The sequence below is a fragment of the Oncorhynchus kisutch genome, linkage group LG10 (genome assembly GCF_002021735.2).
Source record: "Oncorhynchus kisutch isolate 150728-3 linkage group LG10, Okis_V2, whole genome shotgun sequence".
NCBI classification, from domain to species: Eukaryota; Metazoa; Chordata; class Actinopteri; order Salmoniformes; family Salmonidae; genus Oncorhynchus; species Oncorhynchus kisutch.
Window position 1 is genome coordinate 59,035,971 of NC_034183.2, and position 19,247 is coordinate 59,055,217.

General features: G+C 42.1%; 2 protein-coding genes across 2 annotated transcripts; one reads left to right on the forward strand and one right to left on the reverse strand.

Annotated features, from left to right (window-relative positions):
- Window positions 1-1,354: 1,354 nt before the first annotated feature.
- Window positions 1,355-5,811, forward strand: LOC109898521 (thyrotroph embryonic factor). The gene is made up of 4 exons (XM_020493506.2): window positions 1,355-1,634; window positions 2,332-2,742; window positions 3,155-3,372; window positions 3,638-5,811. The coding sequence occupies exons 1-4, from the start codon at window positions 1,595-1,597 to the stop codon at window positions 3,851-3,853; spliced, it is 885 nt and encodes a 294-aa protein (XP_020349095.1). The 5' UTR covers window positions 1,355-1,594; the 3' UTR covers window positions 3,854-5,811.
- A 5,285-nt stretch (window positions 5,812-11,096) lies between these two features.
- Window positions 11,097-18,188, reverse strand: LOC109898520 (protein Tob2-like). Its single transcript, XM_020493505.2, has 2 exons — window positions 17,991-18,188; window positions 11,097-16,110 (listed from the first exon to the last, which is right to left on the reverse strand). The coding sequence occupies exon 2, from the start codon at window positions 15,840-15,842 to the stop codon at window positions 14,622-14,624; it is 1,221 nt and encodes a 406-aa protein (XP_020349094.1). The 5' UTR covers window positions 15,843-16,110; window positions 17,991-18,188; the 3' UTR covers window positions 11,097-14,621.
- Between the last annotated feature and the right edge of the window lie 1,059 nt (window positions 18,189-19,247).

The window sequence follows — 19,247 nt, forward strand, 5'->3', positions numbered from 1 at the left end:
AAGTATTGTTGTTACTATTTTTGGAATGACTGATTTTCAGTGGTGGAATGTGTTCAGTACATCATGATCGCGTCTGAACATCCTGCAACAACAAAAAACAGACTGATGTTTATTGAAGCTCCATTTGGATACGCGTGTGCGCGCAGAAATGTGAGAATTCTAGTCTATTAGCATATCGGAAACCATTATCAATATAACAATTTTATTGATGTGGTGTAAGGTGAGGGGATATGACTCATATGTTATTAACACATTTCCAATCCAATGGTAGAACGGTTGTGCTGGGTGTAAATACATGATAGGGACACGCCAGCTGTTCAGTATAGTGCGAGGTCCGTGCTTCCTGGGCTACCGCCGCGCTGCTTTTGCACGTGCCATAACCACGCCCCTCAACAGCTTGTCTCTGCACGTGAAGGAGAGAAAAGAACACACGTGTTTTGTTTGGCCACGAGTGTGGATACAAATGCATCAATGTATAATGCATCCTGTCATCATGTATTGCAGAGGAGAAACTGGATACAACGCATCTTCATATAAAACGTAAGTAAGTATCCAATGTCGGCAGGGATCCTCAACTAGATTTAGCCGCGGGCCAATTCTTTCTTAAGCGAGAGGTCGGGGGCGGACCATCATAATAAATACATGATTAGGCGGGTGGCCACCTATCACCCCACTCATTCCTAATTGGCATATATCACTCCTCACCTGTCCAACTGATAGCTAAATTGTGATGAGAGTTCTGGCACAAAAATGGTCCCAGTGCATGACTGAGGTGGGTGCTACACATTAATGTTGGGTGAGGTGAGTTTCACCCTACTATGTATAGCGCTTTGAGTACCTCAGTTGGTAGAAAAGTGCTATATAAACCCAATCAATTGTTATTCATTATTATTATATGATCACATATGGGAATACTTGGGAACATATGTGCAAAATTAAAATCACTTGGAGCTGATTTCCTGGTGTTTTTATCTCCAACAATGAAAACAAAAATGTCTAAAAATATATATCTGAAAACTTGGGGGCCAAATAAATGTCGCGAAGCATCCTTGTCCTCGTCTCCTCCAGTTCCCAGGGTCAGTGAATGGCCATAGTCATACCGTTCTATATCTATCTGGTTTAGCTAAATGTAGCAACAATAGGAGTCGGGAGACACTATGTTGACATTCTGCACGCAAAGTACAGTTATTTCTGTACGAAGGAATGAAACGGAGTGTTCCTTCAGCCAATAAACTCCCGGTGGGTTCTACACTCCTTCTGTTGTGACTGGCTCACCATCGGCTTTTCAATGTCAGCTACTTAATATTAAAAGATACATTTGTGACCAATCCGCGCCGAGTATTTTCTGAAGAGGCGTATAGCTCATGAATAAGGAAACAGTGCTCGCAGTAGGCTTCGACTGATGGGATCTGTGGTGTTTGTTATGACAACATTTTAATTTGTGAAACAGGTTTCAAAGCAACAGACTGAAACACTGCTTTGACTTAATTTATCAACGGATATTGCTAACAGTGCCTGGGAAACTACACTCAAGGCGCCTCTGCAGCCTAGGTCGAATCCACAGAAATCGATTCCTATTGTTTTGAAGAAGATTATGGACATTCCCCCACCTAATATTCTCGAAGGCGACGATGGTAAGACTAGCCTACTGGTTTCGTTTTGGATGAATTGAAAGATACTTAACAATTTACACATTTTTATGTGAACTGCATAGATCTGATGTGATCGTTGACTTCGCGGACATGTTGACTGACTGGTGTATGGAGACGTAGTAGTGATTCTAATGAGCGTTTGTGTACCCTCAAACAACTGGACACATTTGTTTTTTAATCAGCTGTGTTTGATAATTATATATGACTAGTACAATAGTTGTTCAAATGTGTCAAGCATAGAGCAGTACTGGGGAAGGAAACCCTTTGTACATTCTGAGTGCTGTGCCAGTTTCCCCTGAGGCACTGAACTGAGGGAGGAAAAAAGAACATAAAGTTCTCACACCTCCCTACTTGTCCTAGAGCACTGCAGTCAAACCATTTTTTTCACATACAATATGAGTACATCATTTTCTTGCATTTGAAGGGCAATTAATATTTATTTTCATGTTTGTTTTTGTGTTTAGGGGCAGTGTTGACACGTCCAGATTTCCCTTCCCCATTTTTTTATGGGTTGATGCACCCCCCCTTTTCTTTTACCTCATTCTGTAATTTCACCACTTCTTTCTTTCTACTTCTTTCCATGACATCGGACTTCTATCTTCCTTTATTTACCATTCTGTTTGTGTTCACATGGTCGTGAAACCGTCACCCATTATGCTCTTCACGGTTATCTCCACAGAAATAGAGAAGAAGAAGTTGTGCTCTGCCGATAATGGCGAGGCCGGTGTTGGAGGGGCCAGTGGTGGGACTGGAGGTACAGGCATTGGAGGGGTGTCCGCCTCCCTTACCCCTGCCATCTGGGAGAAGACCATCCCCTATGATGGGGAGACCTTCCACTTGGAGTACATGGACCTGGATGAGTTCCTGCAGGAGAATGGCATCCCAGTCACCCTAGAGGAGGAGCTGCAGAAGAGCCTGGCCCAGGAGGAAACCAAGGGGACAAGACCCCCTTTCACCACCTCTGACACAGAGACCGTCACACTCACCTTAGAGCCAGCTGAACAAGAGAAGGAAGAAGAAGATGGGGACGATGAAGATACTGTGTCTGGGTTTGAAGCAACGGAGGTTGAAGTGTCTAAAAATAAAAAAGGTACATTGTTGGGGCCCATTTGTTAAAAGCCCAGACACGGTACCACTGTAACAAATTCTACCTTTGAACTCAACATGCACATATACTGACACTGTAATAGACGCTTGTAACATGCTGACACTAGATACTCCCCTATTGTATTCAAATGTCAAATAGACGTACCTGACGCACTCGACACCTTGCCTCCAACACACACACGGACACATACGTACGTGTGAAACCTGAGCTCTACAGCATTATAAAATGGCAGTATTCATATAGCGCTGACCTTAGTATGTCTTAAGGAAAAAATGAAGCAAACAGTTGTGAATTTTCAATTAACTATAGCCTTCAATATTATAAAAACATACTTAACAGCCACCAAATTAATAAAAAATATACTCCTCATTGAATTCACTTTGTCTCCCTCTAGAGGGGAAGTCTGCAGACCGACTCACACCCACTCCCATCGACCCAGAGGACATTGAGGTGGACATCAACTTCCAGCCGGACCCCACAGACCTGGTGCTGTCAAGCGTGCCTGGGGGTGAGCTGTTCAACCCACGCAAACACAAGTTCTCTGACGAGGACCTCAAACCACAACCCATGATCAAGAAGGCCAAAAAGGTCTTTGTGCCCACTGAGCAGAAGGTAAGATGAATATGTTGAATATTTGTTTCAGGGAGGTGATGAATGATGGAACTGGTTGTTCTGTAGTAGGATAATGAGAATGTAGCCACTGCAATTTGGGCACCAAATAATCATTGGTTGATGAAGATTGTAGTATCACTATGTTACACCAGCAAAATTAATGAGTGAGTAGTAAGCCATGAAATAAAGGGGCTTGTCTGGGATTAGGGATGTTTCCACAACACTGATTCTATTATTTTGTATTAAAATCCTCTGTCTCCCACAGGATGATAAATACTGGTCGAGGAGGAAGAAGAACAACGTGGCAGCCAAACGTTCACGTGACGCCCGGCGGCTGAAGGAGAACCAGATCACAGTGCGCGCTTCGTTTCTGGAGAGGGAAAATGCGGCGTTGCGGCTACAAGTGGCTGAGTTGCGAAAGGACTGTGGTCGCTGCAAGAACATTATGTCCCGATATGAAGCCAAATACGGACCATTGTAAGGGACAAACTTTGTCTTTCAAGAAAAGAACCGAAAAATACCCCCCCCCCCCCCCCCCCTGCTTTCATGGTGAACACCGGTCAATGCGTCAAGTTCTAGATCCTTTCCAACACGACAGTGGAGGCATGGATACACATTGTCAGTGAGCCCGGCAGCAACATGACGAAAGGTGGACACGAAGGGTTGTGGAGAGCGACTGGCTCCTACACATACAGGGACTCAATTACTACTAGTCAGGTCTTATCACTGGCTAGACGAGTCAGAGAAAGCTGCTGGAGAAGTTACACACACATTTATACAGCGTATTAACGGGTTGTTTTGTGGACCAAAGCATGAACATCATCAGTGATCAGTAGTCAATAATGAAAGTTGTCCCCCTGCCCTCCTCTTCCCACTGTTTGCAGTAACTGACTGTCTCTCCCCTCTGTTTCAAGTACTCATGCAGAGGCTCTGAAGAAGGACATGTGAACTCTTGATTTATTCATAATGTAGGGGAGAAAACGATGAATAACAGACAGGACAGATTGAAGGCTGCACCGCCATGATCTTACACAGAGGAAATAATTGATATTGGGGCGTCAGGGTAGCCTAGTGGTTAGAGCATTGGACTAGTAACCGAAAGGTTGCAAGTTCGACTCCCCGAGCTGAAAAGGTACAAATCTGTCGTTCTGCCCCTGAACAGGCAGTTAACTCACTGTTCCTAGGCTGTCATTGAAAATAAGAATTTGTTCTTAACTGGCTTGCCTAGTTAAATAAAGATAAAATAAGAGAAAGAGCGAGATAGTGGTGTTGTCCGGTCTTTGCTTGTACCACACTGAGGTGTGTGTGTAGAGAACTACATAGTTTTCTCCCTGCACCACATAGATTGTGTTACCCCTGTTTTGCACTCAACCCTACCAAGGCAACACCTTGTGGGTGAAGATTAGATACAGGGGCGGGTACTTTTTTCCTATTACGACATGACCCACACACATGCTTCTAATATCTTTCCCCAAAAGACAGTATTTTGCTCATAGGTCAGGCAGGGCCCTCAATGGTGGAGGGGTATTTACTATGTTTGTTGGTTTATTTCATTGCACACTGCAAGTAGAGGGCACTATCTATGTGTGCCTCCTGTAGTTTGTCTGGGATTGAGAGTCAGTTATTCTGTCAATACCTGTTTTTCATCTTAATTTACTGCTATTCCTTATGTTTGTTGAATAGCTATTATGATCAATGCTGTATTTTAACAATGCATCTATTGATTGATGTGCAACAATCTGTCAGATTTATATTTCTTTAGAGGAAAGAAAACAATGACCCAATGACTAAGCAGGGATCTCAATGGACAAACTGTGGTTTTTGATGTTTAAAAAAAAAAAAAAGGTTTTCAACCAGAATTTTACAGAAATATATATATTTTTTTCTAAAGACAATTTCCTATTTACCTCATCCAACACTTCCATTGTTTAATGCTCCTATCTTATTGGATACCAATAATTTTGAAGGGTTGGGGTGCCTACGACAATTTTGACAGGAATTGTGAGCACAAGAAAGGTGGCTTTGGTTAAGTTTGATAAAAAATGATAGGTCAAGGTACAGAGTCGACGCAGAGTTCTGTTTGTCAAAGTGGCTGTGCCTCAATTGTTGCAAATACTACATAACAGACTGTTAAGTAAAGGGACTCAATCTCTTAAGTGTCTGATGAGTTTGTGTTCCTGTGCCGATCTTCATTATTATGCCTATTAGAATCATACATGTGGTAATAATATTAATTTGACTCTGCTTTGTTTCTGGTGTGTTTCTGTAAAATAACTATGATAGACAAAATGTTGAAATGGTGCAAAGTAATGTGTGCTTCCAATTAAGTTTCCCGGTAATCCTGCTGCACGAAAATGTGTTAATGGTGTAATGTTTGCATCTGTTTTACACTAAGTGTATGTACTTATGTCTGTAAATTAAAGGATCAAAACAAATATTTACTGAATTTGTTTCAATGGAAGGCATTGCATTGCGCTGACATTCTTATCTTTTATGCTTAGGCATATAGTTGTTTTAACAGTGATTTTAAGCTTGGTGCAGAATCTTGTCAGATCGATAAACCATTTAGGTATGATAGTCATTTTAGTATGATATGAAGTTAAAGCTGGATCGAAGCCAGTTTGTATGTAGAAATTAAACTCCAAGTTATCCCAACCTGTTCATTTTCTTTGTAGAAATTCCTCTTCAATCTACATGACAAAGCAAAAACAGGTTTTTATAACATTTTGCACATGTATAAACATTTTAAGAAGTATTCAGACCCTTTACTTAGTATTTTCAGGTCTCTCCAGAGATGTTTGGTCGGGTTCAAGTCCAGGCTCTGGCTGGGCCACTCAAGGACTTGTCCCGCTGCCACTCCTGCATTGTCTTAAGGGGGGATAACCAGTTGTAAAACTGAACGACTTCAACTGAAATGTGTCTTCCGCATTTAACCCAACCCCTCTGAAACAGAGAGGTGCGGGGTGCTGCCTTAATCGACATCCATGTTTTCGGCGCACGGGGAACTGACGGACTAGCTCAGGGGCAGAACAACATATTTTTACCTTGTTAGCTCAGGGATTCGATCCAGCAACCGTTCGGTTACTGGCCCAATGCTCTAACCACTAGACTACCTGCCGCCCCATATACAGAGGGTACTGGTATCGAGCCAATGTGCAGGTTAATCGAGGTCATTTGTACATGTAGGTAGGGGTGAAGTGACTATAATAAACAGTGTAGCAGCAGTGGAGGGATGGGGGGTGTCAATGTCCGGTGGCCGTTTGATTAATTGTTTAGCAGTCTTATGGCTTGGGGTTAGAAGCTGTTTAAGGAGCTTGTTGGTCCTAGACTTGGTGCTCCGGTACCGCTTGCCGTGCAGTAGCAGAGAAAACAGTTTATGACTTGGGTGACTGGGATCTTTGAACATTTTGGATGTGTGCTTAGGGTCGTTGTCCTGTTGGAAGGTGAACCTTCGCCCCAGTCTGAGGTCCTGAGCGCTCTGGAGCAGGTTTTCCTCAAGGATTTCTCTGTACTTTGCTCCGTTTATTTTTCCTTTGATCCTGACTAGTCTCTCAGTCACTGATGCTGAAAAACATCCCCACAGTATGACGCTGCCACCCCCATGCTTCACCGTAGGGATGGTGCCAGGTTTTCTCCAGGCGTGACGCTTGGCATTCAGGCCAAATAGTTCAATCTTGGTTTCATCAGACCAGAGAATCAGGTTTCTCATGGTCTGAGAGTCCTTTCGTGCCTTTTGGCAAACTCCAAGTGGGCTGTCATGTGCCTTTAAGTGAGGAGTGGCTTCCATCTGGCCACTCTATCATAAAGGCCTGATTGGTGGAGTGCTGCAGAGATGGTTCTCCCATCTCCACAGAGGAACTCTGGAGCTCTGTCAGAGTTCTCATCGGGTACTTGGTCACCTCCCTGATCAAGGCCCTTCTTCCCCGATTGTTCAGTTTGGCTGGGCGGCCAGAGTCTTGGTGGTTCCAAATTTCGTCAATTTAAGAATTATGGAGGCCACTGTGTTCTTGGGGACCTTCAATTCTGCAAACATTTTTTGGTACCCTTCCAAAGATCTGTGCCTCGACACAATCCTGTCTCGGAGCTCTACGGACAATTCCTTCGACCTCATGGCTTGGTTTTTGCTCTGACATGCACTTTCAACTGTGGGACCTTATATAGACGCGCGTGTGCCTCTCAAATCATGTGCAATTCAATTGAATTGATACTGATAATCTATTATTGAGAAGAGAATTGTATTGGATTCACCGTTTGTGTACCATATCTCATAGAGGTCTGAACCAAGAGTTTAATATCAGACCATTTTTTACATGAATATGTCACTTTGATTTGTCTTGCCTTCCAGGTCACCTACTTGGTAATTTTGTAAATATATATTATTTTCTGGAACTAGTACATGTACCCATCTCCTTGTTATTAAATTATTAGAGATAGACTAATTGTTTTTGCACCCACCATGCATCATGTCTGCAATGGTCATGTGAGGTGAAATGTGTATATTTCGGGATATGAGCACTCAGTTTGTTTGTTCGACCTGACGAAGACCCGTTTTGGATGTAAACGTTGTCAGTAAAGTGGTGAATTGGGAGCTTTAACAGTGTGCGGGCCTTCTTGTTCTATACTAGTATTCTTTATTAGCCCAGCACCTATGTTTTTAATGATGTGGTATGACCACAAACTTTTAAATCAATTGAATTTACCACAGGTGGACTCCAATCAAGATGTTGAAAAATGTCAAGGATGATCAATGGAAACAGGATGCATCTAAGCTCAATTTCGAGACTCATAGCAAAGGGTCAGAACACTTAGTAAATGTGATATTTCAGTTTTTAATTTTAAATACCTTTTCGCTTTGTCATTATGGGGTATGGTGTGTAGACTGATGAGGATTTCTTTTTTAATCAGTTTTAGAATAAGGCTGAAACGTAACAAAATGTGGAAAAGGGAAGGGGTTTGAACACTTTCCAAATGCACTGTATATGCATAAGTATGTGGACACCCCTTAAAATTAGGGGATTCGGGCTATTTCAGCCACACCCGTTGCTGACAGGTGTATAAAATCGAGCATGCAGCCATGCAATCTCCATAGACAAACATTGGCAGTAGAATGGCCCTATTGAAGAGCTCAGTGACTTTCAATGTGGCACCTTAATAGGATGGCGCCTTTCCAACAAGTCAGTTCGTCAAATTCCTCTCTGCTAGAGCTGCCCTGGTCAACTGTAACTGCTGTTATTGTGAAGTGGAAACATCTAGAAGCAACAACGGCTCAGCCGCGAAGTGGTAGGCCGCACAAGCTCACAGAACGGGACCGCAGATTGCTGTAGAGTGTACAAATCATCTGTCCTTGGTTGCAACACTCACTACAGAGTTCGAAACTGCCTCTGGAAGCAACGTCAGCACAATAACTGTTCGTCAGAAGCTCCATTAAGTAGGTTTCCATGGCCGAGCAGCCACACACAAGCCCAAGATCCCCATGTGTCAGCTGGAGTGGTGTAAAGCGCCCAGCAATTGGACTTTGAAGCAGGGGAAATGTGTTCTCTGGAGTGATGAATCATGCTTCACCATCTGGCAGTCCGACAGACAAATCTGGATTTGTTGGATGCTAGGAGAACGCTACCTGCCCCAATGCATAGTGCCAATTGTAAAGTTTGGTGGAGGAGGAGGAATAATGGTCTGGGGCTGTTTTTCATGGTTCGGGCTAGGCCCTTTAGTTCCAGTGAAGGGAAATCTTAATGCTACAGCATACAATGACATTCTAGACAATTCTGTGCTTCCAACTTTTTGGCAACAGTTTGGGGAAGGCCCTTTCCTGTTTCAGCATGACAATGTCCCTGCGCACAAAGCGAAGTCCAAACAGAAATGGTTTGTCGAGATCGGTGTGGAAGAACTTGACTGGCCTGCAAAGAACCCTGACCTCAACTCCATCGAACACCTTTGAGATGAATTGGGACGCAGACTGCAAGCCAAGCCTAATCACCCAACATCAGTGACGACCTCACTAATGCTCTTGTGGCTGAATGGAAGCAAGTCCCCGCAGCAATGTTCCAACATCTAGTGGAAAGCCTTCCCAGAAGAGTGAAGGCTGTTATAGCACCAACTCCAGATTAATGCCCATGATTTTGGAATGAGATGATTGATGAGCCAGTGACCACATACTTTTGGTCATGTAATGTACTTGCGGTTTTTAGCTCCACCTTTACTGTTGTAGCGTTTGATCTTGGGCAGTCACAAGGTTACAAATGATTTATTTTATTTTCGTTTGAAACATCTTGTAAAATACTAAATATTTATTTTGAAATTAACTGGAAGTTAGCTTTTTGTGATGTCAGATGTTTGTCTTTGGTTCCTTATGTTACACTTGTTTCAGGATAATGAAGTCTTCTCAATGAGGTGGTCGGGACTGAATTATTCCTTTTTAGATGGTTCATGAATACAATTACAGTTACTTCCTACCAGATCGACATAGAAAACCAACTCCAGGCTGAAACAGCCCTTCACAACACAAACAGCCAAGGTCATCCTAAAAGAATAGCCTCTTTGTATGTAGAAAACAGTCAAAAAAATGACAACTGTCTCTTAACAGCTATAACACTCCTGATAGGATAAACATTACTTTGATTACATCTCAAACTTTGCCCGTCAAGTGCATTTTTTCCCTTCTTTTAAATTAAGATGCATTTCCTGTTGTGTTTTTTAACCTGTATGTACCCATGTATGGGATATGTATCATGCATATTAATGAAGTGGAATTCAATGAAAGGTGAGCCCTTGCCTTGACCTTGCCAGAACAATCGACAAAAATACGTGTTTTTGACCAACACTGACAGGATGCACATTGTGATGCTGGGAGACAAAGGGAGCAGATCACTCTTCCTGCCTCATGCACACAAACACATGCGCTGTCTGTCTATCACACACGCACATAGACACCCACACATTGACACACAAAAACTGAGATTTGAGGTCCTCTGTTTCTGCTCTGCCTATCCCCCTACCTCATCTACATTAGTATTCCAATGGAGTATGAGATGTTGCATAATGATCACATCCACACACAGGGAAGCAGTGTTGCATAAACACAGCATCAAAGACAAGGGGGGATAGAGGAGAGGGGTGGTGAGGGACGAGTGGGGAAATGCGATGGGATAGAGAGCGGAAAGGTTAAGGGGAAAAATAGGGATTTGGTGAGAGAACAGAGTGGAGATACAGAGGAGATGAGAGGGTGATGGAGGAGGGGAATGAGATGTGGTGAGGAGATAAAAGGGAGCCACAAGGAGTAGCTGGCCAAGCATGTTAATGCCAAACATCGACATGCCATAGGAGAGCAGAGCCCAGTGGATTCACAACAGGGAGTCATGCAAACATCTGACAGATATACTAACACAGTCAAAATAATGCACCAGACATATTTTCGAGGTGATGAAATTAAGTAATATTTGTCTGCTGTGTAAGTAGAAAAGTTTGTGAGATGAGCTATGAGATTTTCATATCTGGGTTGAATTATTAATTATTATTAATCAATATTAGAATGTATTGCAATGCTATGAAATACATGTTTATTTTCTACAACCTTGTGAGGGCTTTTTATACCGCAGGGGAACATAAATACTAGAATTCCTGATCACAAGTAGGCCATCAAACACTATTCTAAATTATTTTGTAATAATTATTTTGCAAGGGTTTGTCACATTTGATTAACAGACAAAAATGACAAGAGAATTGTATTATTTTCCATGCTTATTTTTGCAATTGTTTTATTACAAACTTAAAAAAGAATATGATACAATAAGAAAGTGCAGTAGTAAGTCCCCATTCCCATGGGGGAGCACAGAAAACAGGTCATTGCATTTCAGTAGTGAAAGGTTCATATACATCTACAGGGTGTACAGATCAGATACAAAATAGGAAAATGATAACAAAATACAGGCAAAAAAGAAAGTACTATATTAATATATCTTACTTCTTCAATTATATCCAGTTATTCTTAAATGTTAAATAGAAAATACTTCTTTATTACAACAAAATAGTCCAAAGTGCTAAATAAAATACACACGTAGATAGATAAGCAAAAGACAATACAAAACTCTGTTTCTCACTTTGATTCAATCCTTGTGATAGAACAGCCTGCTTTTAGTGTGGATTTTAAAAAACTACTTTTTAATTACATGGAGGATAGTGTAATCTGTTACTCATTTTTAAAACGCAAGACATATACCAACAGCCAACCACTATACCACAACAAAACACTGTCCATCCTGTGACCAAAAAGCCAATGTGAAACAATATCTATTGTCTTCCTATAGTCATCAGAACTTCAAGTAGAGCAGCTCCCATCCCTCAAACGTCACAGTCCTCTGGCCTTCCCATTGGCAGGCGGTCAGTGACCGCAACATGGCCTCCAAGCCACCACTCAAACCTCCAGACCCGCTTTGCAGGCGCAGGGAATTAAATACAGCACACATCCGATTACCAAGAGTAATCTGACCATTATTTAAGCAATGGGGGAAGGCAGCACTTTGGGATGCTTGTAGGGATTTTGGAAACCAAAAATCTCACTGAATCAACATGAACGAACAAAAAAAATAGCTCCATCACTAGGCTGTTCACCACCAGGATTGACCAGTCACTGATCATAATCACAGCACATTCAATGACTATCCTCCTCCTAAACCTGCTTGAAACGCTTGATGTATTGGAATATGTGGTTGAAAAGGGCTAAGACCCTCCCACAATTGTGGTCTAGAATATGGCGTTAGTTACACATTGCACTGGACCAGGGTCAGTGTGAGTAAAGATAGTCTTAGTTATGGCTATAGTAGGGGGAGCAGGGGAATGTTACCATATGGATGCGAGGGGAATACTCATCAAGGATTAGACTGCAGGAACGGGTTTCTTTGCTTTCCCTCAGTCTTTGTGTGAGAATGAAATTGGCAGCCAATTCAGTCACAGTAGGACTGTTCAGTCACACAAATAAGGTTAGTGGTATAAAGCAAAGATTAATGGCACTGGACAATATGTAGATGGAATATGAATGAATAAACGACACAATTAGTAAGATACGAGCACTACTAAGGGGATTTGGTTTAAATGTGGATATTTTTTGGTTTAAGTGTTTAAACTATGAAGGAACAGAAATCTTACACAAGTTATCAGACTGCCCTTAGAAACAGACTGAGAATGACGCTGTCGGACTCTCTATCCACCCATTGTAAACATTCCTCTCTGAAGCTCCTCAAAAACCCAATTTAACAAAATTACATTTACCCGTCTTTTATTGGACAAATTCTGTACAAGGTACAATCCACATTCAATACTTTATACATCTTTATTTATTCCCAACTTGCATATATATTTAGTTATCTTTGTAATAACTTTAGCACATAACTAAACAAAGGAAACCTGAACATAATATATACATATTCCTACTGTTATAACTTCTCTCAACTTTACAAAAGTACTTCATTACTTTTGAAAAAACATAGGAAAAATATAGAAAATTTTAAATAAATTACAAATGTAAAAACGACCCCTTCCCTCACAACCATTAGATTTATAAAGAGATCCGACCCAACCCTCCCAACCCAACCCCTGGACGCAAAGACAAATAAACAGTTTGAATGACACGCATATGACCGACTATCACAGCAATTACCAGTGTGAGCACAAGTTAAGAGTATTTATGTTAGCTTATACACAGATGTTTATGGGCACAATCTAGAAAACATTCAGATGATGGCTAGGGACACTCCCCCTGCTATCCAAATCCAAATCTCATTGGAACAGAACCAACATTTTTTAGCAGATGCAGCTGTAACATCATGGGGGGGGGGGGTCACATGGCATCTATAGTCCAATAATATGAAGTGCTGGATGGCTCAAAAGGAAAGGTGGGGTTAGGAGGCTGCCTGAACCCTGGTGACAATTACTGCCCCCTCTATTACCTATATGGAGACAGGGTATCACCACCATCAATATGAGAATGATCTGACATGGCATCATAAAGTGACAAAAACACAGGTTTAGTTAACATTCATAGTCCTGGAAATTGAAAAGGAAAACATCTCATTATATGATGCTGGTCTCCCACTGGAGCAGCAACTGGAACAGAGATAATTAAGGGATTAAAGAGCAGGGGACCTAGCGTGGGCCTTTGGCTGCAACGCCACTAAAGTTCTACAGAAACGTGCTCCGGGTTTTGAAGTGTCAGTCTAACACCATTGCACCCAAGATGTCAAAATCTGTTAAAACGTCATCGATGCCCCTGCCTTGCCATCCATTTCCCCTCTCCTTACTCCCTCCCCATCCTCTTTTCCCTGCAGAGTAAGACCTCTCCTTCATAGTCAAAGTCCCGCTAAGCCATTCATCACAATCCCCATTGCTTAGCAGCATCCTATTCCCCTCCAACAACGCCCGTTCACCTTCACACACTGCTGACAGATTCTATGTGCCTGTGCGTGTGCGTGTGTGAGATTAGTAGTCATATCCGAAGACAAAGATCAACTTGCCTCACTTTCAACAAGGTTCGCTGACCTCCCTGGCAGTAATTCTTCCGGTCATGACAGATCCATTTCCTCATACCCTGCACATTAAACACCCCCTATTGCCAAGACACTACACACAGGCTCCCTTTCTTAGCATGTCCATGAATACATTTCAGAGCTGATGAATGGCAAATACTGATCCCTTGCACAAAACCGATTCAGACATGGTGTGTGTGATATGTTTCAAGGCTCTAGTAACAGGCCCACTATATTCACAATGACCATAAGCCACAGAAGAGCACATTAAACACTTGTTAGCATGAATAAGACCTCACCAAACCCACACAAACCCCTCTGTGCATTTTTGGTAACTAAGGCCGAGCAGATTGCAAAGCGCTAAGTTTTCCAAAGCCATCTTACAGGACATTGGTCCTTTTTCACAGCGTGACAGTGGAGTGCAAAATATAACAATCATACTGCTGTCAATAGACCAAAGCTGAAGGGCATTTTACTCTGCTGAACATTCAATGAAAACATCTGTGCAATAGGAGGCTGGTTACTCATCTGGTTAGAGAAACTGAAATCAAAATGCACAAAAAAAAAACGGAATATTAAATGATATGGAAATAATCATATTGAAATATATAGTGGAGGTTGTAGTAGTAATAAAACAAATTATACGATGTAGTATCAGTAAGAACAATTTTCCCCAAAAATACTTGAGCATTACTGCCCTACTGCTGCAACAGAAATACTCATAAGAAAGGCTTAGTTGGCCAGCACCACCGGCTGGAAGGCCTGGCTGGGATATTGCAGGTTATACCCCCCTATACCTTCCACAAATGAGGGCTTCTCCATGTAAGAAATCCCACCGCTGCTACCACCAATGGCACCAACAGCTGGACCAGGTTGGGGGTTGGAGAATGGGTCAAATGAAGGGTGGGAGTGGGTGGGGTGAGGGTGCTGGAAGGGGCTTGAGTGTGAAAGTATGAGCGGAGCATCGTTGTCAAAGTATAGGGGCCCTGGGGATGCCGGGTAAACAAACTCTTTGGCATTAGGGGAGAGCTGGCTGGGGATCTGAGCCCCCAGGGAGTGCAGGGAGACTGAGAGGGGCTTGTGTTTCAGCAGCCCTGGGGGAGAGATGTTGGTGGGGGAACGGGCGAGCATCCTCTGTGGCGGGGGCACGCCTACACCCGAGCCGCCAGCCGATCCGGTACCGCCACACTTCTTCATCTTGGTGGAGCCAAATTTGGTTGCGGCGAAACTGGCCGTGGTGAAGGTGATGGGCTGCAGCGGTGGACGGGTGCTGGGCAGGGCAGCCGTTGGCTGCTGAGAGGGGGGGTAAGGGAGTCCCCCACTTGGAGGGGAAGGTGTGGATGTGTTAGAGGAGTGGGCAGGTGGGTTCGTGGGTGTGCTGGAGCTGGGATAGCTGAAAATCACTGGGCAGGATGAGGCCGAGAGGGGTGTGGGTGTGCTGGAGAGGGAAGGAAGCAGAACTGGAGATATCTGGGCTCCAATTGGAACAAACACCTGGGCCTCAGGGTTGAACCCTAAGCTCTTGGCCTCCTCTACCTCCAAGTCCCCTTCACTCACTCCACTAACTACTTCCACCATTTCGCCTTCTCCACCTAAGCCAGATGGATCCTCCAAGTACAGGACCTTAACGGCTCCCTTCTCCCCGATTTGGTAGGACACTTCATAGGGGTCGATCCACACACTCAGCTCAGGGGGGACATTGGCACGCACTTCCTCTGTGTCCAGTCCACTTCTCCTGGCAGCTAGCTCCACCACTGGGTCACTAGGGGCCCCTAGGTGCAAGCAGCGGAAGGCAGAGCCCCGCAGAGGAGCTTCGGGGTACCAGTGGCCTTCATAGTGCGACAACAGTATCTGCTCCAACTCCTCCCCGAAGAGGTCAGCACGACGACGGGGCAGTTTGTTGTACAGGTAGGACACAATGAAATTCAGAGCTACCTTTACCTCTAGGTGCATGACTGTACCTGGTCTGGATAGGCAGGTATTCAAATCAAGCCCAAAATGAGACAATACTGGAAGAGTTATCTCTGGCTTGTAGAAGTCTGATGTTATCTTCTCCACTACATGTACTGCAGGTAAGTTGAAATCCTGCAGAATCTTTAAATCTCTTCCTGGGTGATCAACATGGACAGACTTGGTGACCAGGAGGCCAAAAACTAGTCCAAACAGTTGTTTTCAGTTGACAAGTAACAAGACTTGCCAGGTAACGAGATGAGGAGTCCAACTGGTGGAAAAATAAAAACATGGTGTTAGGTCTAGGAAAGTAAAAGGCAGACCAAATAGGCTCAACAGAAGGGATAATGAGCGAGTGAATGGGTTAGCCAGCCAACGTGGAGGGGGTGTAACAGATGCAGTGATTGAAGCAGAAAGCCATGATAATCTGCTTCTGCCGGATGCTTCACTACTCAGGATTACACAATTAGAGAAATTTCCAAATCAAGAGTAGGCTGTGGGTGTACAGTTCACATGTAGGCATGTTTTGCATACTGTAAATGGCACGGTACAGGCTACAGAGCATAAAGGACACCATTTCCCACCATGCAGCACTATTAACTTCATCACAACACGTGCAACACAGTCCACCTACGCACCATAAACATTGCCCAGCAGCCAGGATTACCCAGCAAGCGAAATTTAACAACTGTATACTTGATCTATGAGAACATGGTTATAATGTATGCATCAAGGACAATGAATGTTATATTGTGAATCAGAATAGGTTGAGCAAAAAAATAATTATTGATATGAGATATAGCTACTCTGTTTGCAGGCAGAACATTGCATCGATGGCTAGAAGAAGGGCAAGAACAAGACAATACACACAACCTGACTTCCCTTGTCATCTTTACTTGTGTTAAATCTATTTAGAAACTAATTTGGAGAGGTGTGAAACTGTTCAATAGGAGATGTTTGGAATATAGCAGACAAACTTTCACTACATTTAAACCAATGATAATCAAGTTTACAGTACATCTTCAAAAAGCATTAACCACCATAGTCATATCCAATATCAATCAATTTCTTCCCTACAAAGCTGTTCTTATGCAGCTGGGACTTTATGTACAGTACACAGTAAAACCAGTCATGTATCAAAATGGATCCTAGTTGTTAATGTTGACAATTGACCTATAATGCATATACTGTATTAGTTAATGCAACATTATTCAACCATAAACATGTTCGTTTGTCATAGTTGTGTCCTACTACTAAATAAGACTACACAATCAAACAGTAGGTTACATGACCTAATCTGATTGTTGACATGTTTACAGTGCATCATCACCACCATAAAGCACACAGCTGTCCACTCATTGTAACAATGTAGCAAGCTTATGCAAGTGTACAACTATACTTGTATATAGTAACAGAACACATTCCCCTAAATAATGTATGGGCATGTAGCCTAATAATAAATAATAGATTAAAGAGAAAAAGTAGCAACCCTGGATGTTGATGATAAGGGGTGTAAAAACAATGTCTACAATTTGTAGGCAAACTTCGTTAACTCAAGCAAAACAATAGGCAACATACAGTAAAGCAATAGAGTGATGGTGTGCAATGACAGTAGCCTATATGGCTTTGAAGTGCCGTGGTGTAGCCTATCCCAAAGGTCCAATACCTGCTTCTCTACATGATGGCAATTCCACCTCTCACCAAAAAGGACACATATGATACTATTATTCTAACAAACTGGAAGATCTTAAATTGGCACTGTAAATAAATAAGGAGACCAATTAAGTGGTGAATGTTGCAGTCTCATGTCATTATGTCGACCGATGAGCAGAACTACAACGGCTCAATAGTAAATTGGTCCTGCCCGAAAACAGGAAGAAATGATCAGCTGTATATGAGAATAATAAATACATCTCGATAAGAGTTTGAGTGGTTCTGTCTAAAAATAAAAAATAAAAACAGAATCTAAAATGGATGACTGAACCAATTAGAGTCCGATTCTCAAAAGGCAGGGCATATTTTGAGAGTCCTAAAGCATTTTTTATTAAATCATGAGGATGCACTATCTAGCCAAATGTACGGTTATGGCAGATACATAAAAATGTATGTCAATGCCATACATGTTTATATGCGGACGCTGTGTATACTTACTAATGCAGCTTGTGTTCAGTTCCTGCGGTTTTAATTCCCATATTTTACATTGCATTTGAAGGTGATGTGGCTTTTCAAAGTAGTTGTTTAGAGGCAGATATGTGGTGTGTTAAATGGGTATTGAAATGTACTCTCTTCATACGTGCTCCATTTCCACCATAGACAGATTGTCTGCAACTGCCGGAGAAAACTTTACTGTTTGACAACCTTGCGCATTTATACAGGACCATTTCGCACACACCTCCTATTTTGTGACGTTGGTCTGAATAGGGACTACTTTCTTGATACTATTGTAATGTATACTATCAAATAAATTCATACACACCTAGGAGAGAATAGTCGACTTTCAGTAATAAGCCTATAGTTTCAAAATAATTAAATCATATGAAATAGGCTACGGGTTATTGAGGATTGCAAATCCTGGTCGATATGATTGAACATATTGGTATGAACAACGATGGTAAACAATAAAATGCATTTTCTTTATTTTTCCCCACCTATGAGCCATACAATTACATCAATGGTTCTGCAAAACCAGAAAGCGAAATCCTAGTTTATTTGGCGAACGGATATGTGTAACTCCAAGTAAGTACTGTGCCATTGCTAAAAATATAAGCAAAGATAGCAACAGAGTCCCTATTGGCTGAGAAGGGGGAGGACCCGTATTTTATTGGGCTGTAAAGGTTGTCCAGTCAGCAAGTAAGTGATATGACGTTTTGCAGGAGTTGTGGGTAATGTCGTTCCAACCATAAAGAGTACAGAAAGACACGTTTTTTACAATATTTGCTTGAACTTCCCGCTGAGACTTGTTTAGGGAAATCATTCTGCAGGTGAAATTACATAAGGCTGTAAAGTTACCATGTAAGATTGGCATGGTTTCTACTTTTTTCTACTTTCTCCCCCAGAGTGAACCCTACTTTTCAAACATTAAGAATTAAGAATTGTTTTCTAACGGTTGATATACTTTTTTATGTATTTTTATATTATTTTATATGCTATATTTTTGAATATGCAACAACAATCTATAGCCACATAAGGAGAGGGATTAAAAGGAAAATATGTGGACACATCATTGGTCCAGGACCAGGACAGGTACTGGAAGAAATGTACTGAGTAAAATGTATTCTTGAAAGTACTGATATATATATATATATATATATATATATATATATATATTATAGATTCCAAGTTCTCTGTCAAAATACCTTCTTCAGGACCTGCATTATATTACTGCTGTGCCACATCACAGTCATTGTC

Bases quoted from the DNA above. Each gene is read 5' to 3' on its own strand.
- LOC109898520 (XM_020493505.2), bottom strand. From the start codon at position 15,842: ATGCACCTAGAGGTAAAGGTAGCTCTGAATTTCATTGTGTCCTACCTG.
- LOC109898521 (XM_020493506.2), top strand. From the start codon at position 1,595: ATGGACATTCCCCCACCTAATATTCTCGAAGGCGACGATG. The intron at 1,635-2,331 runs GTAAGACTAGCC...TTATCTCCACAG, and splicing joins TATTCTCGAAGGCGACGATG to AAATAGAGAAGAAGAAGTTG. The intron at 2,743-3,154 runs GTACATTGTTGG...GTCTCCCTCTAG, and splicing joins AGTGTCTAAAAATAAAAAAG to AGGGGAAGTCTGCAGACCGA.